The sequence below is a fragment of the Physeter macrocephalus genome, chromosome 20 (assembly GCF_002837175.3).
Source record: "Physeter macrocephalus isolate SW-GA chromosome 20, ASM283717v5, whole genome shotgun sequence".
NCBI lineage: Eukaryota > Metazoa > Chordata > Mammalia > Artiodactyla > Physeteridae > Physeter > Physeter macrocephalus.
In genome coordinates, this window is record NC_041233.1 from 44,244,342 (window position 1) to 44,268,159 (window position 23,818).

At 36.9% G+C, this 23,818-nt stretch overlaps 1 protein-coding gene across 3 annotated transcripts in view; it reads right to left on the reverse strand.

The window, feature by feature from the left end:
- Window positions 1-1,202: 1,202 nt before the first annotated feature.
- Window positions 1,203-23,818, reverse strand: part of PRKG1 (protein kinase cGMP-dependent 1) — a 1,272,686-nt gene continuing 1,250,070 nt past the window's right edge. For all 3 annotated transcript variants that reach the window (XM_024121261.3, XM_024121260.3, XM_055081497.1), the window contains 8 exons: window positions 21,498-21,637; window positions 20,495-20,584; window positions 13,024-13,165; window positions 11,735-11,898; window positions 6,230-6,352; window positions 6,092-6,154; window positions 4,822-4,888; window positions 1,203-3,030 (listed from right to left, as the gene is read on the reverse strand). In XM_024121261.3, the coding sequence (XP_023977029.1) occupies window positions 2,932-3,030; window positions 4,822-4,888; window positions 6,092-6,154; window positions 6,230-6,352; window positions 11,735-11,898; window positions 13,024-13,165; window positions 20,495-20,584; window positions 21,498-21,637 (888 nt within the window). In that variant the 3' untranslated portion in view covers window positions 1,203-2,931. The remainder of the gene's footprint in view (window positions 3,031-4,821; window positions 4,889-6,091; window positions 6,155-6,229; window positions 6,353-11,734; window positions 11,899-13,023; window positions 13,166-20,494; window positions 20,585-21,497; window positions 21,638-23,818) is intronic.

The following is a 23,818-nucleotide window of genomic DNA, read 5'->3' on the forward strand; positions in this document are numbered from 1 at the left end:
TCCTTTCCTTGGCAGTTTTCAGTTTTCCTGTGAGTCAAGACACACAGAAAGCCCTTATTTCCCATACTTGAAGTATTAACAAGAAAGTCAGTTAACAAACCAAACAAGTTGGCGCTATTCTAACTTATCTGGATGTTCTTTAGTGGAAGAAAATAGAGGGGGCATGAAAAATTCAGAAATAAAGTGAGATGTGCTTTTTATGAAGCTGACCATGAATTTTAGCCCTAGTGTCTTCATTAAGACGAGATTTAAATCCTTAAAATTCAATGTTGAAAATTAGATGAATGTTTTCTCTTAGTAATTCTTGAAAGATGTAGTTCACCTTTATTTTCTTGGTGATTGCTTTAGACATCCTAATGCAATGCCACAGGTGAAATGAACAAAGATTCAATAACAAGTGGGAGAAACAACCTACAGTTACATTATGCTGAATGCTGCTTCTTCATTCTCTACAGAACTTGTACATATTGGTTGTCTTTGACTTGAACCATAGTTCCAAATCCACAGTAAGTGCTAATCTCTGGGTCTATTGGGATGTTTAAAAAGTAGCAGAAGATTCTCTTACTTAAAATGACTAGGTGAATTTAATATTCTAGCAAACCTTTAGCATGCCTACACCAGTCTTAAAAAAAATCACTGAACAATTGACTAATACCATTGAAATTATATTTTTAAAAGCCCAATTAAAAGCAATATTAAACTTCTGAAGAAGCATTCATAGCTGGATTTTAACTTGATATGTTTAATTTTATATTCTAAAATCTGTAGAAGAAGGTGAGTATTTTGAGGAATGGTTCGATTTTGAGAAATTGTAAGGGAGGGAAAAATCCGGTAATACAAGAATAATAATATCATCTTAGGATCAAAATTTTCATTTAAATTTATTCTAATTATATATAAAATGGCCTTAATACTTTTATTCTCCAAATGTTTCTTAGATTTTTATATTTTGATAACATATCGTATTCTAAAGTGGTCTTGGTATGAAAAATTCAAACAAAAATCATAATATATGCCTTCTGGGATACTATATAATCTCGGTGGACATATGTTTTGCAGAACTGTCTATATTTGACTTTTTAAAACACTCTCTACTGGAAAAGAGCAAACCTCTGTTTAATATGCCATGTTCGGGCTTCCCTGGTGGCGCAATGGATGAGAATCCGCCTGCCGACGCAGGGGACACGGGTTCGTGCCGTCCGGAGCCTGTGCTTCGCAACGGGAGAGGCCACAACATTGAGAGGCCCGCGTACCGCAAAAAAAAAAAAAAAAATATGCCATGTTCATATACAGTTCCAAATCAGGATGACAGCTCATAAAATTATACATTTGTCTAAGGAGGTACAATGCTACTTGTCCAGGAAAAGCTCCAAATGACTGTGCTACTTTTGACAGCTAATAATTGTCAACTGGCCTGCCAACAAAGGACTCAGTTTAAATTGCTGATTCTTTTCCCCATGTGAAAAAGCAAATCAATTCGATATTTCAAATCTAGTCTTTCCTAGCTAGTCTGATATTTCAGAATTGTAGTATTTCTGTTCTATTTAGCTCCAATTTACTTTTAAGAAATTGGGTTCCTGTTTCTACTCCTTTCTTCCTTTCACATGCTAATAGACTCATTGCCCATTGACAAAAAGGTAATCACACCTGACCAGTTTCTTGTCTTGTTCCCTGACCTCACATAGGTAAGGGTTCTCATCGGGTGAATCTTGATGATTTTGTGCTTGCTTTCTTTTCTTGGTACAGGCCTAAGACAAGAAGCTAGTTCAAATATATTTTTAGTCACCTTTCTCCCTCAACCCTAGACTACCCAGACTATGTTGTATAAGTGAACTCTGACTGACAGAAGTTTGGTTTGATAAATTTAGTGAAAATGCTTGATTCTCTGGCTACACATGTAATGATTAGAATGTGTGTTGTCTGTTTAGACACTGACATTTACAGATGAAAGATATACATAGCACCTATATATAGTTTTTATTTTTTTGGATGGATCTTAATCCCTCTCCACCCCACCCCACCCTACCCTAAGGGTTTATTTTTATAAAAGGGAATATTTTAAGCCTCAGTTTGAGGGTGTGTTAGATAAATAAAAACCAATTGGCTGCTAGTCATTTATTTCCAGGACCATCTTTAAGCACACTATTTTAAAAAATATGAAATGGTTTGTGAATTGCTTTTTTTCCACTCTGTCATGCCAATTTATCAAAAAGAAACAAATATCATGCGTGTTGTGTTCTTCAGTCCTCTGTGAAAACACATATATACCTGCTATGAGAGTTCTCAGCAGAATCCATAGCAGTTGTGCTTTTATCATATCAATTTTTAAAATCTGTCAGAAAGGAAAGGTAACATTCAGTCTCGTCATCAGCACTGCTGGGAAAGAAAATCATGAAACTTCTAGCACTGGTTTGACATGAACTCTGTGACCAGCAGATGTGTGGTCCTCTTGTACACGGTATTTACACCAGCTTGCAGTAATAGAGTCTACAACCCTCACTTGAAGAAAGGGAAGAGTCCAGTTTTTGTACCACAGTAATCTAATCTATCGTACCCAATATATTATTTTTTGATCTTCTTGATGATAATTCTAGCAAGGTACTGACTCTCTTTGAAGTCTGTCTTTCAAATTATAATCAGAGCAAAGCAAGATCATTGCAACAATAGAAAACATTTCTTGACTGGTGAAAGGCTTTGCTTCAGGACCACCATGTCAACTGCTATTTTTAGGTTCAAACAGAAAACATGTAAAGAGCACTATTGTCGTCTAAGCAATAAGTCCTAATGCCACTGTAGTTACTGGAGCAGCATCGATCAAAGGCATCATGGTGACCCCGAGCACTAATCTTCTCTCTTTCCTTCAGGTTTGCTGGCAGCTGTGTCTCAGAAAAAGCTGTCTCCAGCAAGGCAGAAGCAGGTAAGAGAAATACATTAGAAGTCTACGTCCCATCCTGAGTTGTCATCAGGTGGTGGTTCGTCATTGTCCTCAGGGAAACTGTCAAAATTGCTTGTGTCTGTGGGTGATGCAACCTGCGAACAAGAGAACGAACAGTAAAATTTTCTGATTTTTTTTAGGGGCCTTCTTCCAAGCTAGATTTTTAAACCATTCTGTATTCAAGGGCTATTTTTGGAATGTCTACCATGAGCAGGTTTGTCCTTTGTATTGGGGGTTACAGTGGTGAATAAAAATAGACATGGCTCTTGCCCTCATAGAGTTTACGCACTAGGAAAGAATAAATTGTGATTAAAACAAATAATTACACCTGTAGATAATTATAAACTTTGGTTAGTGCTATGAGGAAAAAATACAAGGTGTCACGAGTAAAAACGAGTGATTGTGGAAAGCCTCTTTGAAAAAGTATTAAACCTAAGAATGAATGGTTTCCATAAAGAGGGTATAGAGCACATGCAAAGGTCCTGAGGTGAGAAAGAGAGAGCTCCATGCTATGAAGTATCCAAAAGAGGTCAACTTGGCTACTGTATAAAAGAGGAGGGGAGTGAAATGAGAAATAGGCAGAAGTCATCGTAAGGATTTTTAAGGATTTTCGTGTATTTATTCTAAGTATGATAAAAAGCCATTTCTAACCTTAAGCAAAAACTCTTACAAGTTTACTGGGCAAAGTCCAATCTGCAGAGCATGAGTAAAAGCAGTAAAGAGACACACTTTAATTTCCCTTATATTCTATTATATATATATATATATTTTTTTTTTTCACCCGTATAATTTAACAGTACTGATTGCATAAAAGGAGACCTCTGGTAAATATAAGGGTAATTTAGACTTTACCTCTTCAAGTTTCTTATACTGTTTGTTCTTGTTCTAAAAGTAAAACTTTATGAATGCAATTAGCATCTGTAATTTGCTTTGTGAATAAACAAATATTAGCATAGAAATAAATCTTAGAAGTAGGAAAAATATTTCTGTAGAAGAAGTGATCTTAAATTAGTCCCAGAAAAAGGAAGTATATAAAATGAAAGGCTCAGGACTGCAAAGCAGCTCTCTCCTCCTTAGTTAAGACACATCACATTTTATTAGCTAGATATAGTATTGTATCTATAAATGCACTCAATTGAAATCTATTTCAGGTTAATACAGTGTCAACACTTAGTCTACTTAGTGGATTAGCAGTTTAACAAAACACCTGATGTGTTAAGAAAAGAGAATTTAAAAGAACACCATTGTGCTTAGGAGTGCTTCAAAGTACTATGGGGGCAGGGGAGGAGGAGCTATGTGGGGCATAAGTGAAACAACATTGGCCAGGAATTGAAAGCTGTTGAAACTGGTTGCTGGACTGTTGACCACACCCAACAGGAAACCAAAGGGCAGGGAATGTTTTGATGTGGTCCATTTGGGTTGGACTCTTGGAGACAGAGCATGGTGGAGAGTAAACTGAAATCATAAACAGAAGGTAACAATAGCAGATAATCCTAACTCACACCAGGTATACTCAAGTACACACTAAATTGTTAAGAACTTATTGCATCTGGTATAGAGAGAACACGTATGTGCAGAAATTTAAAACAGTGTACATAGTTTTGGTGGTAATTCATGAATATGACTAAATAAGGTGAATATATTCTTGGGCAAAGATGTATAAAGGCTTTATGTTATGGGAAAAAAAGATTCATGATACTCTTCTGTCAATATTTAACACCGTTTTTAAGCTTGGATTTTAGAAGATGTCACTATTTTAATCTGGTATTTCTCCTATAGTTTATCTAATCTGATCATAGGATAAAAATGTAAAAAGAGCAGACCTTTGATGACTGACAAACACCTTCACGTGTGTCACACTAGTACAAGCTGGAAAGTCTACTTACACTTGGTATTATAGGCGGTGTCAAGGTGCCTTTTCTTAAGCCTTCCCAATTAAAGCCCTCAAACCATCTAAGAAAAGAAAAGAAGTAGATAGTTAGACATTTTACCTCAGCTGAAGTCTTCGCATTGCAACCGATATATGATGTCCATGACTGATGGAAAATAGTCATTTTCAATTTAATTGCAGGTTTTTAAATGTTAGCTTATTAAATGGAATGCCTATTAAAAAAAATCTAATTGTCCAAATTTTAGACACCAATGAGAAAGCAACTCCTTTTTATTCTAGTAATTTCAGTCATAATGTCTCTAGGACCTTGTTCCTACACAATCATAACTTAATAAATGCCATAATATGCTGGGCCCTACAGGATATTTATTTTAAGAAGGAGTGTCAGGACAGAAAATTATCTTTCCATCTTTGTCACTGATTCAGTGGGCAGCCTCAGTTAATTAACCTGTTTACATCACTGTCTTGGTCTCTAAGTATCCCATTTTCTTTCTTTTTGTTTTTTGGTAGAATAAAGGTATTCTGTGTATGGCTTTTCTGTGGAAATGAGGGCCAAATATCACAAAAGGTTTTTTGTTGTTGTCTTTGAAAGGTTTCATCATTCACAAATGCTTACACCAAATTCCTGGCAGGCCTTTTAGACATTCATAGGTATTTTGGCAAACACATTCCTCTTGGTAGATATGTGAATTTCCTGTGCATGTTACAGAAACAGACTAATAGGGAAGAACCAATATGGTCTTAGTTTAGCTTCAGATACATCCAGTCAACATGGATAAGGTCTGATATTTAAGATGCTACTATTGCTTGGAAAAAAATAGATGCTATGACAGAGAAAAAAGACTGTACTCTAACTAGGAAATGGTTGGAAAAATATATTTTAGGTTGAGTCAAGGAAATGAGGCATGATAGATGGTGGAGTACTTTTGTTTTTAATATTCTGGTAGAGAATAGAATTCCAGGATTAAAAATATGTATTTCTTCTTCATGCTCAAGAGGAAAAGGCCTAGTTAGTTTGAGTCAGAAAAAACTAAATTCAGTGAATCTGTTGTTTAGAATGTCAGAGGGTCAGATGTGTCTAAATAAAGTCCCAGAGACACAACTCGAAAGGTCTTAAATAACAAGGCTCACTAGTCTACGTGTCTCCTTGGATGTTCCCATAGACTAATTGCATCAGTTATATATAACCACTAACTGAAAAACATCAGCCTGGGAAAATACTTTCTGAACTCTCAAACCTGAAGTTATAAGGAAAGAACACTTACTTGTGCTTTTGAATGTCTTTCACTCCATTTTTCAAATTCCCTAATCTTTCTGATGGATTATCCCTAAAAATAAAATAATAATTGTTAAGGAATCTTAATTGTTTCCATATTAAAAAATAATGTGGTTGAAATGCTTACCTGCATAGTTTTTTAATTAAATTAGCAGCATTTTTGGCAATCTTCTTTGGAAATTCTATCATGTCAATCCCCCTCAATATGATGTTATAGGTTTTCATAGGATCTGGGCCTGAGAAAGGTGGGCTGCAAGAATGAGAGACATGAAAAGAGATAGTACTTGGTTTTCTAAATAAGAAAACTTATTGTTATAACTCCACAAATGACAATTCTTATTTGGGGACATATATTAATAGTGACAATGAAATGAAACTTGATTAATGGCAAAACGGTGTGGAAATGTTTCCAAGCAAATCGTTTAGCAAAACCCATAAATGGGTCAAATTTGTCCACTGTTCCCCTCATTTCTTTTCAGTGCAGGTGACTAACCCCTCTTGCTGTCCTTAGTCATTCAGGAAACCTCTTCTACTTTTGGCCCTTTCTCACCCTTATCAGCTCACTGATTACACTTGGGATGAAGTCCAACATCATTAGAATGGGCTACAAGAACATCACTGCTATGAACCCATCTCATGCCATTACCACGCTCACTCACTGGGATCCAGGCAGACCAGTCTTTCTCTGCTCCTCTGAAGTACCCAGCACTCTCCCACCTCAGGGCACTGTTTATTTTGCCTGAAGTGTTATGCTGCTTACTCAAAAAGGCCTGCTCTGATCACCCAAATGTAACGAATCATATAACCATTATTAACCAACAAACATAATGTAATAATCAATCTAATACTGGAATTTAAACTTTAGTCTACATTAGATTCACCTGTTACACTCTTAGAGAACCCTTTATGCCACTTACTATACTTTGTAACTACTTCATTTTGATGAGTACTTGTTTTATGTCTGTCTGCCCTTCCAGTCCCTGCTGGTATTCCCAGAGTCTGGTGGAATGCCTAACAAACACATAGTAAGTGGTCAGTAAATATTTGTTGAACTAATACTTCTACAGAACAGTGCTCTTCCTATCTTGACAGATGATTTCTTTGGAATTAATTATTCTCCTAATAAAGGGTTCATTCATGTTTCTTGGGGGAAGACGTTTTCTGGATTATTTTTTGTCTATCCATAAAATAGCAGTTCAAATATTTCCTTCTATTGAGAAAGTTGAAAACAATGAATTGCTTAAAAAGGGCTGTGGCTGTGATAGGATCTGCATTAAGGTTTTGTCCCTATTTTCTGTAACAAGTACTTTGTTTACTTTGTCATTAACTGTCACGTTAAACCCCTTTTTATAATGTATTAACATCCAATTTTATTTAGTATTCTTAGAATTTCAGAATTTTCTCTTTACATAATGTTATGATTGAATATTCTCTCTACTCTCAAGTTAACTTGCCAGTTTTTATTTTAAACATGAAGAACCACCACATCTTGGATTTTTTTGTTGTCATCAACTTAATGTTGTTTCTAATTTATATTTTTGCATTGATTTTTGTTCTTTATTAAAGGTGACTTTTGTGGTTCTTGCAAGCCATGCATGTTCTGTCCAAGATATTCAGGCAATATGTGAAACATATAAAGTAAGTAGAAGAAAGTAAAGTAAAAACCATCCAACACCACTAAATAATTGACATTTGAGGAATATAAATTTCATATATTTCTCTATGTAGATGGAGAGACACAGGATTATAATATACATGCTTTTCAAAATAAAGTATTCAATTTAATTTTACTTGAAGTTAAGCTGAGGATAAAACTGAAAAAAAAATGCTAAATTTCAATATGCGCTTCTTCACCAACAACATTAAATTCCTAGAAGACTTAAGTTAAAAAAAAAAATTTTTTTTTGCCCAGCAATATACCCATGCACCTCTGGTCAGTTAATCTACGACAAAGGAGGCAAGAACATACAGTGGAGAAAAGACAGTCTGTCTCTTCAGTAAGTGGTGCTGGGAAAACTGGACAGCTACATGTAAAAGAACGAAATTAGAACACTCCCCAACACAAAAATAAACTCAAATATAAGGCTGATACTATAAAACTCCTAGAGGAAAACACAGGAAGAACACTCTGACATAAATCACAGCAATCTTTTTGGATCCACCTCCTAAAGTAATGAAATTAAAAACAAAAATAAACAAATGGGACCTAATTAAACTCAAAAGCTTTTGCAAAGGGAAACCATAAACAAAACGAAAAGACAGCCCACAGAATGGGAGAAAATATTTGCAAATGAAGCAACCAACAAGGGATTACTGTCTATCAACAAAAAACCCCATCAAAAAGTGGGTGGACGGGCTTCCCTGGTGGCGCAGTGGTTGCGCGTCCACCTGCCGATGCAGGGGAACCGGGTTCACGCCCCGGTCCGGGAAGATCCCACGTGCCGCGGAGCGGCTGGGCCCGTGAGCCATGGCCGCGGAGCCTGTGCTCCGCAACGGGAGAGGCCGAAGCAGAGGGAGGCCCGCATACCACACAAAAAAAAAGTGGGTGGAAGACCTACAGACATTTCTCCAAAAAAGACATACAGATGGCCAAAAAGCACATGAAAAGATGCTCAACGTCGCTAATTATCAGAGAAATGCAAATCAAAACTACAATGAGGTATCACCTCCCCTGGTCAGAATGGCCATCATGAAAAAGTCTACAGACAATAAATGCTGGAGAGGGTGTGGAGAAAAAGGAACCCTCCCTGCACTGTTGGTGGGAATGTAAATTTGGTGCAGCCACTATGGAGAACAGCGTGGAGGTTCCTTAAAGAACTAAAAATCGAGCTACCACATGATCCAGCAATCCCACTCCTGGGCATACACATCTGGAGAAAAACATGATACACACACCCCAATATTCACAGCAGCACTGTTTACAATAGGCAAGACATGGAAGCCACCTTAATGTCCATCAGTGAAGGAGTGGATAAAGAAGGTGTGGTACATATATACAGTGGAATACTACTCAGCCATAAAAAAGAATGAAATAATGCCATCTGCAGCAACATGGATGGACCTAGAGATTATCACACTAAGTGAAGTAAGCCAGAGAAAGACAAATATCATATCACTCATATGTGGAATCTAATTTAAAAAAAGCAAATGAACTAATTTACAAAACAGTTACAGATATCAAAACAAACTTATGGTTACCAAAGGGGAAATGTAGCAGGGAGGGATGAATACACACACGCTACTATACATAAGATAGATAACCAACAAGGACCTACTGTATAGCACAGGGAACTCTACTCAATATTCTGTAATAACCTATATAAGAAAAGAATCTAAAGAATAGCTGTATGTATAACCGAATCACTTTGCTATACACCTGAAACTGACACACAACACTAAATCAACTATACTCCAATAAATTTTAAAAACACTTTGAATTTGGATTTTCTTTTTTATAATGACATAATTCAATTGTAAAAAATACTTAAGATTCCTAATTGTGAATTATGAGAAATAAGTATTCCTATAGTCATTCCTACCTTCTCTCTCCCACCTTAACTTTTAAAATTGCCAAAGACTATAACATTTCCATTCTGCTCAATAACCAAATTTATTTTGATTCATCTCTTAGTTGACTTGGTCATCCAGTAGTGTTTCTAAGAAAGCCCTGGGGTACACACTTTATATGTTGGCTTTATATTTTAAGAATAACTTAATTTCGTATAAATTAGTTGAGTTGTACTCTCTCTCAGAACTATAGTTCTTAATATTCTATCCTTTTGGCATTAAAGGTGCTATAGAGAAGGTTGAGGCCAACTTGAATTCTACTCCTCCTCACTCCCATCATCATATATGATAAGCTTTTGTAGCTTAGAGACTATATGATTATTCCTTATCATTGAAGCTAGGAAATTGCACTAGGACACATGGTGGTGTTATGACTCTGTTTCCCCATGGTCACTGTTGATCAAAACGATCCACTGAGACCATCCGTAACTGGTCTATGTCATGAATTTTCTATCATGTAATTGAGTATGTTTGTATCCCACTTGTAATCGTCTCTTCATAGAGTTGTTTTTCCTCTTTCCTTGGACTTCTGTATCATCTTTCTGTAATAATTTCTATATCCTTTTTTCCTAAAGTCTATCTACTGTCTCCCTGGCTGGGTTTTTAATTGCTATGTTGCTTATAATATGATACTGTTCTTGAGCTCTGCAAGTTTACTACTTTTCATCTATGAACACTTACAGACATCTGTGAAGTTAGTTACTTTTTTAAAGAGATCATGCTTTTAACAGCCACAAAGAAATTCTAGATAACAATTTGAACTCTTCCCATGTTTCTCTGAATCATTTCTCCTGTGGTATTTAGCTGCCTTTGCCTATGTATCTTTCATCTAAAATTAACAGAAAACACCAACGAGGTTTATTAACTTGAAGTCAACATAAGAGTTTCAAGAGTAATGGTGTAAAATGTCCACAAGTGCAATAAAAACCACCACATAACTGTTCCTGGCAGTGGTAGTACTAGTAGTAGGTGTTAGCATCAATGGAGTGCTTCCTATGTTCTAGACTTTCTCAGTGCTTAATAGAGTCACTGAATCCTCACAAATAACCGTGAGACTACAAATAACCGTGAGACTAAAAGTCCCATCTTCCTCTCATTTTCACTGTAGCTACTAAGTTCTCTTAAGTAATTCTTTCACGTTCCACTGCATGCTTTTTCTTAGATCTGAATTATTGGAATTATCTTCAAACTAGCCTCCCCATCCCTCTTCCAATTTGCTCTACCCATTACTGCCAGCTTGTTTTCCCTTAAATACCACAACACATGTCACTCCTTTATCAGAAAATCCTCCATGAGTCCCTCTCTGGATGGAGTCCAAACACTGAGGTACAGCACTCATGATTCTTGAAAGATGACTCTTTTGGATCTCCCATCATTTCTTAACATGAACCTTTTTCATGTCTTTGCCCACTACTCCCCCTCTATTTAAGCCACGCCTTTCTGCCTGGAGTGAACTTTACTCTGCTCTCTATATTCTTCCTGCAAGGCCCAGCTAGTCCTACGTTCTTCAGAAGCCTCCCTGGACAAATTTAACCTCCTTCTGAACTTCTTAATTATTGTCCTGAGCACAGGGCTTGGTGGCGTATTTGTTCTTCTTTTCCTTGAGTTTATAGTCCGTTTTATACCTGGTCGTATCCACAGTACCTTTTTTTAGTTGTTGATGACTACAATATACACAACAGATCTGCAAAGCATTTACATTTCATTTAGACATAACAATTGCTAACAGGTTCTCTTATTTCTATAAATAGTTGACTCTATATTTTTATATGACTTTCATCTTCCTTGCTGGCTAAATGACTAGGCTCAGAGATCTCACAGAAAGACACTAGATGATTCCACATTCACATATGTATAAATAATGAGAGTTGATGTTGTTCCCCTCATCTGACCCATTTTAGTTTTTACTTTATGAATTCCTTGTTATCTGCATAACTAATTAAAAAGTGTGGGAACAAGATCTGGTGAAAGTAGTTTAAGATAGTCTCGTCAGAGTGACAAAGACAGGAGTGTGTAGCTGTTTGCTGGTCTATTTTTATCAGCAGCTCTCTATCGATGTCCATACCTGCCAGTCAGAAGTTCATACATTAGGATTCCCAGTGACCAATAGTCGGCTGAAATGTCATGGCCTTTGTTCAGGATGATCTCTGGGGCTACATACTCTGGAGTCCCACAGAAAGTCCATGTTTTCTTTCCAAATCCTATTTTCTTTGCGAAGCCAAAATCAACCTTACAAAGAGAGAAAAAACAAGATATTCCAAGCCACTTTTGATTAAGCTTAAAAGCAAAAAGTTACTTTGTTGAGGTATGCTGATGATAATAATAAAATAAAAACAGATTCGAACTATTGTAGTCCTGTCTTCTAAAAGAAGTACTCTGTATATTTCAAACAAACAAAGCCTCCCTGCTCAAGCTCAGTTTCAAAAGGAAAAGTTGAAACCTTAACATAGGATAAAATTCACATCACCGAAAATAAAGGCAAACTTTTCTTTATGGAAATACTTTCCATTTTTCCTTCTTTTATGCCAGTGGAGGTTGGGGTATAAACAAATAATTTCTCCTTTACTCAGGCATATTTTCCTGATATCTGCTAGACTTAATGAAGTTGACAATTCATTTAATTGAGAAGCCATTTTTATTGTTGAAGGAGCTGAGTTACAAAGCTATGGGACCAATAACTCTGTCCTTGGAAAACACAAAGATAAAATTGAAACGTAGTATTCATTTTTCTAGAAAACTTTTGAAGCAGGAGCCTCAAATGCAGAAAACCATTTTTTTTCTAAAACAACTGGTTGAGAATACAAATAATTAACTACCGTTGATGTGATTTCTTTGAAAATCATAGGTTGAATAAAAATTCCAAAAATTTAAAAAACAGAATCAGGCACTGAAAGATCCAAAGTCTACAAAAGTTACACATTTTAAAATAAGAGCACTTCCCTTCTGTAAATCTTTAGAGCTCTTTGCCAATTTTATTATTACTAATATTATTACTAACATGGCCTGGATAACATTGCCAGCAAGCCCATTTTTTTCCATTAGCATTACAGTATTCTTAAATCTAAGATAATGATACATGGTTCTCCACATATGACCTAACTCCCTTTGGATGGCAGAAAGCCAGCTAGACATAGGACCTCTGCGAAGCTTTTCTGGGTCTACAAACACATGCAAGCAAGCGCGAGCCTATTTAAGCATGTTTTGCCAGCATGTTATTAATTCAAACCTAGCCAATTTAATTTCTCATAACCTTTACATAACTTGAAAGAATAGTTGAAAACAGTAATGCTACAGCCTGTTCATTAGCCAGTATTTTAAAGTGCAGGGCGGAAACCATGTGTGAAACACACTGACCAATTTGGCGTAACCTCGGTGGTCTAGGATGAGATTTTCTGGCTTGAGGTCCCTGTAAATGATTCCTTTGGAATGCAGATAGGCAAAAGCTTCTACCACACATGCTGTGTAAAATCTGGTTGTAGAATCTTCAAATGAACCTCTGAGACACAGAAAATGGAATAAAAAGTAGGAAAGAAATTAGTTTGTCTAATAAGGGTCAGTTTCTCATGTCACTATATTCCTATGCCAGAATGTGACCCCAGTGTCCTACTGGCCAAATGTCATAGGGCTACCTTTGCATACTGGGTTTTTAAAAGCATCTGAGGGTTAAGTCAAGGAATTCTTTGCCCTTATGAGTAGGATGGTTAAATCTAACTTCCTGAATACACTGAAGAGGAGGTCAGCCACATACCACGTTTCATGTACTTCATGGATTCCTCACAACAGCCCACTCCAATGTTAAAAGGCCAAGTTACAGAGGTGGGCAGAAGAGAGGCAAATCCTATTTTAGACCTCGTCTACCAAGGGGTGTTTTTTAAAGAAGGGTTTATGAGTTTAGTCTTATTTATTCTTTGTTTTTTTAATCTTTCTAAATAATAGAGATGTGGCTCATGAGAGTGTGAATAAAAAATTTTCAAAGAACCACTTTGGAAATGAGTTACAATGCTACTGATAACAGGTCGCTATCTAACTATTCTGTCTGAAACTTCAGTCAGCAAGACAAATAATATCTATTTCCTATGCTACTGCCTTCTTATTAGAAGGAAAAGATGGAGCTAAAAGATAATAAGAAGGAAAAAGGCAATTGGAAGGGAATGTTTATTAAACTTGATTATGATGTTTAGCAAGAAAGCTCTTTGTCTCTGTCTCTCTGTACGTGTATGTGTGCGTGTGTTTATTTAATGAAATAACAGTAAAGGAAAAAAACCTTGGCATCTAAGGTTGACTCCTGGGTTCTAGGGCAGAACCTTTATACTTTACCTTTACCTGTTTTTTTTCCCCCATGAAATCCCTTAGAAAGATAAACTACTTTTTTTTCCCCTCTTCTTTCCCAAGCAGTAGTAAATGCAGTTAAATAATTTCGTGAAAATTCAAGAACATCAGTGTGAACATCAGCTCTTGGGTTGGCTAAGATGTAACAGGACAGCAAGCACTCAGGTGGTTTTGGGGAACATGCAGCAAAGCGGAGGCCCAGAACTTGCTTTCATGAGAGTCACTGATACCAGTTTGCATCTTACTCACATTTGCTGCTTTTTCAATATTGAGAAATAAATTCTAACAAACCGAAAAGTAGGAGATGGCTGCTATCTTGCAAAATTTATCAGTGAATCTAAGGCTAAAGCAGCCATCTTTCAGGTCATATTTTAGAAATAGGCAGTGTCTACCAGAAAGGTATAGTCTTCATTTTAACTACTAATGTCCCCTGAGTTGTCACTGAAATAATTAGCTCTTTCCAAAGGGAATATCCTTCTTTTGAAATACCATTCAGGGCATGATGATATCTACTCCTCTAGATACTAGAATCTTAACCGTAATCACTAAGTTTCTAGTATCTCTCTTCAACGATATCTGGATGGAACAATTGTGAATTTATAAGGACAAGAAAAAGTTTGAGAAGAATTGCATCTATATTAGGAAATGAATGGTATACATTATGCTGCAATTGTTTTCTGACTTGGAGCTCTCTTTGTAGAACCAACACCATATAATCCTGTGTATTGGGAAAGGGATTAGAATAGTACCTTAAAGGTCCTTTCATCTTTGTCCTTAATTAAGTATGTTTGTCTATCAAGAGCAGCATATTTCTTTGAGAGATCATTTGCCTGAAATAGTAAGCATCCATGTGTAGATAATTAATGAGCAACTTTATACTGAGTGCTGTATATGACTTCAATCCCTTCTCAATGGAGAGCACGGCAAAGCAAAACAATCTAAACAATACAGTACATGGAATAGAGCTTTGTCTTTTTTCACATTACATGCCTTGTTTTACTACGAAAATTGATTACTTCCTTGTATCAGGACTGTCTAATTGCAATATGGGTGGGCCTTTTCAAAAGCCTACAATTCTTGCTTCCTGTTAGAAGAAGAGTTATTTCTGCAGTTGCTGATGCTGGGCAACAGATCTGTTTCCCTTAATATTCAGTTAATAAAATGGAACCAAATGGACAAATGCATTGTTTCTGTAAAGAGAGTACACACTTAATGAGAGATCAATTTCTCATGACATCTCTGAATGGTATTTGTATTCTGAACAAGGTGATCATTAGCAGAAAGACGAAAAAAATCCTAATACAAACTCAAATTCATCAGAGGAGGCAGTAGGTTACGAATGTGAACTCTGAATGAAGCAAAATCCTGGGCTCAAATCTGGCCTCCACTTACTGTTTAATCTTGAGAAACTAACTGTACCTCTCCAGGTCTTAGTGTTTTCATGTGCAAAACGAGGCTAATAACAGAAACTCTCTTTGGGTTGTTGTGAGGATACAAAGAATTTGAGGCGTGTATTAGAATAAGTGCCTGGCACACATCTGGTACTCAGTAAGTAGTAGCCATTACTATTGAGCACCAAAACACTCTTCTTTAGCGCCTCCAGTGTCTTAATCTAGGAAAAGTGACTGATATAGGACAGTCTTTTGGGGATGGGAGTTTGCAACTCTAACACTATTACTGAAATATTGGATTGGCCAAAAAGTTCCTTCGGGTTTTTCTGTAAGATGTTACCTGAACGAACTTGTGGGCCAACCCAATATTTGCTGCTTCTCACTGCAAAGGCTAATTGCCGTGAGTCAGCTCTGAAGCGTTTTCTGCTAATCTCTGTTCTTTTCACTTTCTCCATGCTTCTCACAAGTGTACAGGTGAAAATTATCCTTATATTGCTTACCAATCAAAACCCTCCTTTTTTCATCATGAAGGGAACTGACCATAAACATCCATCGCTGGGTCTTCAGTTCTTGACAGCTTATTTCTGAGCCATTTTGGAATTTAGAGGGCTCTAGAAGGCTGGTTTCCAGCCCTTCAACAGATCTGTATTGAGTATCTCCCATATACAAATATATTTGTAACTGATTTTAAAAATTAAATAAAAGTTTGTCTCAAATCTGTTTCTGTATTATGTGACAAATCAACACAATATATGCACACAAAATGTTTACCAGCAACACAGTTTCATCACTAAATATTTGATGTAGGTAATTTGTGAATTATAAAATACCCTTTTGGAAAGCAGTCAAAAAACATAGCATTAGGGTGATTCACAATGAAAAATTACTATTAGAATTGGAAATGACAATGTAAATTTGATTTAAAACAAAAATGAAAGCGTGGGGCTCCCCTGGTGGCGCAGTGGTTGAGAGTCCGCCTGCCGATGCAGGGGACACGGGTTCGTGCCCTGGTCCAGGAAGATCCCACATGCCGCGGAGAGGCTGGGCCCGTGAGCCATGGCCGCCCTCAAATCCCCTGAAGCAAATTGTTATCTACTGCCATCTAGCTAAGATAAAACACCTACTCACTCCCAAAGAGGATATAAGGACCTATCCCTTACTTGTTAATTGAAATGACACAACTGTCAAGGCATAATTTATTATTTCAAAGAGCTATATAGGGGAATGATTTCTTTCCTTAAGCAACTTTAACTGTTGATAAAACAAGCTTGCTTTTTTTTTTTTTTTTTGCGGTACGCGGGCCTCTCACTGTTGTGGCCTCTCCCGTTGCGGAGCACAGGCTCCGGACGCGCAGGCTCAGTTATGTATACTTATTGATATACTCAAATTAAAATGTAATCACAGTGCTTAATCAACTTGTCATAACCAAGTCCTGAAATGGCAGAATGTAACAAAGACAAAGCATCTCTCACTGAAAGACAAGTTCCCTCTTTTCATTGACTAGTGACAACAATCATTAGTGAGTATATAAACCTGAAGCATGCTACAGGTTTATTGCCAAAGTAGGAAGGCTAAATTATTATGAAAACAGACTCATTTCCTTAAAGTACTTTCAACCAAATTAAGAAATGACACGGGTTCCACCTAATGGGTCATCTAAGATGGAATTTAAGTAATCGCCTCCCATAAAATAGCTGGAATAAAGGAGAATGTATATAGAAAGTCACTTGCTGGCTTATAAAACACATCCAGGAAGACTCAAGACCAGAAGTGAGATGTGATAATTATGGTTTCTTATGTAATTGTTTAATACATTCTGTAGGAAAAATTAACATACACTTTAAAAAACTCAAGTAAATGATATTAGAATATGTATTAAATATTAATATGTAATATATACGAATAACCTCTCTCTCTCTCTCTCTCTCTCTCTCTATATATATATATATATCAACCACTTACATTTTTAAGAAAGTTGTGGTTGACAATTCTGTAACTGTTATAGAGGAGAAGTGAATACAATATAGTTTGTACCAATCTATTCCAAATAATGGAACAGAATTTGTGGAAAAAAGTCACAAACTAGAAGATAAAAACATGATAGCTAATAAAGGACAAACCAGGGAAATTGCAACAATTAACATTTCAGTGCTGTAGTTCCTATTTCAAAGATTAAAAAGAAATTTAATAGTCCTCAAAATCTGTTTGTATATATGGTATCATTTTAATTCCTACTTCTTGACAACAAATAAAAAACTGCTCTGTGTTCTTTTTCTATGCTGATGAGAAGAAAGAGTGAGAGGCAGGAAATGGTCAGCTCAGCTGCTAGGTGAAGGAAGGAGGATGTCATTGCTATAGGAGACTTCCTGCGCTAAATCCCTGAGGCTCAGAGGTCACACAAGCCTTTCTTCAGATTAACCTTACCACCAATACATTTCCTTTATGCTCTCAGAATAGCTTCTCCCTTACTACTACTTACTGGGACCCGAGAGGAAAATTAAAGGAACTGAACAAAAAGGTTTATTTTGACTAAGGATACTTTTATATACACTGTGACAAATAGCATAATTAATTTCCTTTTTCTCTTGGCATTTTTTTGGTTCTAAGTTAAGCTTTAGGATTTTTCAGCCCCAGTTTAAACAAGCAATGAGAAAGCTAGTCTGTGACAGTATTAATTGGAGCCTGGATGTCCAAAACTATGCTTTTCCTTTAGCAATTTCTTACGTAGGAAAAAAAAAAAGTCTCTTGGAATAAAAGCAGTAAGGCTACATACATACTGAATATCTAAAAAAGAAAGTTGGCAGAGGACAATGAGTCCAAGATGGTTTTATATACGATAGCTTCATTGCTTTTAATGTCGAGGCTTCAGCCCCTCTGAATCTTTAGGAAGGATCAGGTAGCTGCTATTTCTCTGGATCATGCCTCCTTAATATTTAGTACACTGGGGGGACTCAGCAACTGTGTACCCCAAACCCAAGGATGATAAAAGGGAAGACAAAAGAAAGGGTCAGTAAGCAGTCTGGTGGAGGTAGAGAAAGGACCATCACTGATCTCCCTCCATCCACTCCTCCCAAGACAAGCTGCTTCTTGACAGCATTCCTTTGCTACCCTGACAAATCCAAATACATCTTACTTGTAAGCCTTGGCTAGCATTTACGTACCCCCAAAATGCAAAATCAAGTTAAGTAAGGAGAAATATGAAACAGTTTTCTTGCAAAAAATAAGTTGAATATTGATGTCTATGCATGTTTGAGTGGACTTTAGGTTAACTTTATTATTTTTTAAACTATTTAAAAAAATTTTTATTGTTGTTGGTGTCTTGTTAAAGAAGTTAATAGAAGTTTAAAATCGCTGTTCCTTTCCCTAAGTGGCTTATTATTGCTTTAATGTTTACTTCTACCCGTAAATCTCCTATTCTAATTAGAACAAAGTAGGGAAGAGATTTCAAATAAATCAGTGTGTTGGAAGGTCAGGTCAAAAATAATATAGTAGAAGCACATTAGGATAAACCAGATATTAACTCACCAATCAGAATATTAACTTTCTGCTACATCCTGTAAGTTATGAGGCATGGGACCACAACTGTTTTATTTATCATTTTATCCCCGGCCTCTATCACAATGCCTGGCACATAATCTGTACCCCCAAATTAATTAACAGTAATGTAGTAATACACTATGATATAATAGCTCAGTACAGATGTTAACCCTGTCCCCTAGTGCCAAAATGATACATTCCCTTATAGGCATATTTACCTTGAATTTAAGAAAAAAAACATTAATGTAATAGGACACAATAAGGTAAAAAGAAACCCATTTGTCATATACCAGTCAGGCAATGGGAATAAAAGACCTGAAAGGGCAAAGATATGAAGGTATAAGGATACAATTAGGAATGAGACTTCAAAGCAATAGTTTATAAAGAACTCGTTCTATTCTGGGATATCTACAAAATAATAAACTGTCAAAAAATAACATGGCTTTCTGGGGACATTAGGGCTGTCTATAGCTGAGTCTGAAAGATGTTACCTGATGAAGGACAGTCTGTGGGGTGAGATTGTAACAAATAAGAAAAGAAAAAGATGTCTAGGGCTTCCCTGGTGGTGCAGTGGTTGAGAGTCCGCCTGCCGATGCAGGGGACGCAGGTTCGTGCCCCGGTCCGGGAAGATCCCACATGCCGCGGAGCGGCTGGGCCCGTGAGCCACGGCCGCTGAGCCTGCGCGTCCTGTGCTCCACAACGGGAGAGGCCACAACAGTGAGAGGCCCGCGTACAGCCAAAAAAAAAAAAAAAAAAACAAAAGAAAAAAGAAAAAGATGTCTAAAGGTGAATATTCAAAGGAACAAAGATGCCTTTTGAATGTTATTAGGTCATTCACAGAAAATTGTAGTTTTTTTAAAGTAAACTTTTAGGGTTGGTAGAATATATATATTTTTAAAGATAGCTTGCTATACGTACATAGGAAATAGAAATTTAATTTTGAATAATTAAAAAAAAACAAATAAGCGCTAAAGAGACCAACTTTACTTGCCCTGAAAGGGCAAAGAGGAGTGTAAGTGGGTTCCTTTTCTTCCCAAGACCAGGTAAGTCCTGGAAGGGATGGTTGGAAACTTCTGTTAATTTTGAAACCAAAGAGCAATGTAAAGGTAGAGGGAAAAGTTACTTTGGAAAAAATTCCCAGTGTTTGGAAAGATAGCCCATCTGAAGAATGAGTGGAACAATCCGACTGACAGTTAATCTAGATTGCAACTATAAAATAACTTTAATTCTCTTCATCGTTAACAGCAATGAAGTGAATTCTAGGTAGACAGTTGTCTGATTGTGATATTCAAGTTAAACTAAAGCCTCCGCATGTACCTTGACAGGGTACCATTTTTATGGTGGACTAATCCTATATCATTGGGTACAAATCTGAAACAGAGTGAGTTTCCTGTTTACAGTAAATCACATGTATATAGTGGGTTGTGACCCATATTTACATTTTGAAATACAAGCATATGTAAAATGTACATATGACTTTTATGCTTTATAGAAATGGACTCTTCTTACAAACCATCACAGTCAACTACATTTTCAAAGACATGATAGAAATTTCTTAAAACTCTTACCGATCCCTGAGAATGGTCCAGAGCTCTCCACCTAGGCAAGCTTCCATCAACATATACAAATATTTGCTGTCCTTAAATGTTCTGTATAATCTGTGAATTGCAAACAAGAAAACAAAGATTATAAACGTTACTGTCTTTTAAAAGCATGTAAATGTTTTCAGTGCCCGGAGGATTACAGTCTTACTCTTGATTTACCAAGCTTGAAATTTTATTAAAAGAATGAGAAAGATCTAAATTCACAAAGAGGAAAAAGGAAGCGATGGCTCATGACTAAGATTTTCACACTGTAGGGGGTAGTCTCTCCTTTGAAATGGATTAATCCAAATGATTATGAACCAAGAGGGCTTCCTGGGGTTCCCTAATTCCAATTTGGCTAACGTTTCAAGTGTGGCCTCTTGAGCAATATTTAGTGGTCATAAACATGCAGTGTGCATGGATATTCAGTAGATGACACTTTAAAATATAGATGTGTATGACATTTATGCACTGTTCACTTAAATTCACGTGATACCCTGTTTTCATCAAGTGCCACTGGCAAATTAACTAGAAAAGCTTCTGCGTATTAAAAAAAAAAAACACCCCATTATTGTCTTATCAGTGCTCTCAAAATACTCTGATGGGATAGTCATTTCATTTTTTAACAACTTCAAAAAATATTCAAATAAAGACTATTCAAGGTAAAATAGTTTGATTTTTGGTATTTTGTCTTTCACGCACCAGAGGTCTATGCAGAGTTCCTGGAATAACAGGATAAAAATGGAACATTAAGAACTCTGATATCTCCTTTGGGGAAAACATGTTGTTTTCACAGAATCTGATTCTCATTTAAAAAAAAAAAAAAAAGAATCAAAATTTTAGTGTTTTTTTTATTTAGTAAAAACTTTTTAAAAATCAGATTAAAAAATATGTTTCTTAGTGTGAATCAAATGTGTAACAGTGAGCACAAATGTGGTTGCTTTTCCACTTGGAGTTGGGGACTTGAGCCCTGGGGCAGGGTCTTTACCTCACTATGAAATCGGAATGAGCCCCCTGCATGATCTGCTTCTCCGAGCGGATGTGCTCCTGCTGTCTCGTATCCACGATGTGGCGTTTCTTGAGAATTTTCATTGCAAACGTTTTGGATTCTTCACTTTTCAATTGGACCTTAAAGAAAGCCAGAAGGGAGTAAGTGAGGAAAAAAAAAAAAACAACCCACAGAGCTAATATAACAGAATGCATTCTTAGCCCCAAATTAACAGGTGCATGGAGCACTGAAATGACACCCCAAACACCACCTGTATCACAGTAAAGCCTTGCTGGAGCTGGGTTTGAATTCCAGGGCTCACAGCTATTGCCCAATCTCATTCCACTGGAACGGATGCATTTTCACTAACTGGGTTGCCAATTAGTTTTGTGCCCACTGGGATTAGAAGAGGGAAAGTGTATTTGATTCTCATTGTATTATTTCATTTCATTTCAGATAATGTGTTTGAGTATACTTTACAGTTTTTCTCCTTCATTCAGAAAAGTAAAAATAAAAACGAATTCCTTCTCCAGTTTTACTTCGAGTGTGGAAAAAGTAGGACCATACGGTCCTATACGCTTTTCCTCTTTTTAGTCCTAGTCCACAGACATTTCTAGAGTTATTTAATTCAATGATAGACCCTTGTCTCTGCTGAGACTGAAAATTTATGTACTGTTATTTCTTCTTTTTATCTCACAGTCTTTCCCTTCTTTCCATTAAAAAAAAAAAAAAGATAGTAACAAGATTTCTTTCTAAAGACTTCGGAAACTACTTTTCTTTTCCTCTCAAATAGGCATGATGGCTTTAATCCTGTCTGACCTTAAACCTTAACTCCTTAGTTATACTAACTGGGAGACCTAAGCTGAGCCTTGTGTCCCCAATGCTTCCAAGCCTCTGTTGCAGCCCCACATGGCTCTCGGTGGCTCTGGAGAGAGCTTGGGTCCTCCAGATGACATTCCTCAGACAGGCTGCTGGTCTGTGTTCACTGTTTTACACAATATTTCAACAAGGTGACTTGCAAGGAAAAGAAGAGAGAGAACTGAGCTAATCACTTAAGGGCAATATAAAAGCGTTACCATTGAGTGTTCTCAAACCACAGAACTCTCAAGATAATACCAAACAGCCCATGTCTTTCTGAACTAATGAAAGCCTTGGAGAAATAACATGATAAGCTGTTTCTGCTTGTCAGCTGAAGTGTGGCTGTCCCCTCTTTAGTTGTGAATTGTTTACTGCTTTAGCTGCAGGGATAGTGAAGGTCTTAAGTGTCTTGCTCATGTACACATGGACAGACTGAATTCCATTGAGAGAACATTAATGTGGCAAGCTCTTTAGAGGAAAACACGAGGACACTTCAAATAAATAGGCCTCAGTTTGCTGCCAGCATTTGAGAATCTATATGACAGGTTAGAGGGGAAAAGGCATTTGAAAATGCCTTAAACAGCTAAAGGCCCTCTACTCCATTTGTGAAACTCTTTGAGATGACAGATTAGTGTGATACAAATGAATTCAGTTAAAGTTCATAATAAAATACAAAAATGTGAAAACCCACTTCTAAAATAAATCTGGATAAGAAAGATGACATGAAAAATGAGCCGTGTCAGAGGAGAAGAAATCAGACCGTATTCCCTCTTTAGAGTCTTACCCAGGTAAATGACTGAAAAGTAGATCACACACCCAATGTACAAATTATTCTCTTTAGAGATGGTAACACACATTTTAACTTGTGCACAGGTTAGGAGGAAAGAACCCTGGCTTTAGGGTAACAGGTCTGGACTTAAATCCTGACTCCACTTAAGGCCTCTCTCAGTCCTCTTAGGCAGTTGAGTAACTGCTCTGAGGCCCAGTTCTTGCTGAGGATAACACCACCTACTGTATGGAGTTATTGGGACCTTAAATGAGAAAGTGCCACTGCATGGGCATTCAGTGATGGTCTCTCTACATGTACCTTGGGTAGATCAAATGTTATCTTTAAAACAAGGCCAGATCATGTCACTTCTCTGTTCAAAACACTGCAGTGGCTTCCCATCTCACTCATGGTAAAGACAAAGCTGTCACACAGTCCGACAAGGTCCTACATTATCTGAACCCCCATTCCCTGTAAGCCTCACTTCCTCCTTGCTCACTGTGCTCAGGTCACACTGGCCATCTTGCTGCGCCTTGAGCATAACAGCAAGCTCTTGCTTCAGGCCATTTGCACATGCTATTCTTCTGCCTGAATATTGTCTCACAGTTATCCTCAGGGCTTGCCCTCTCAGTTCCCTCAATTCTCTGCTCAAATGTTTCCTAATCAGAAAGTCTCTCCTCACACTAGTCTACATAAA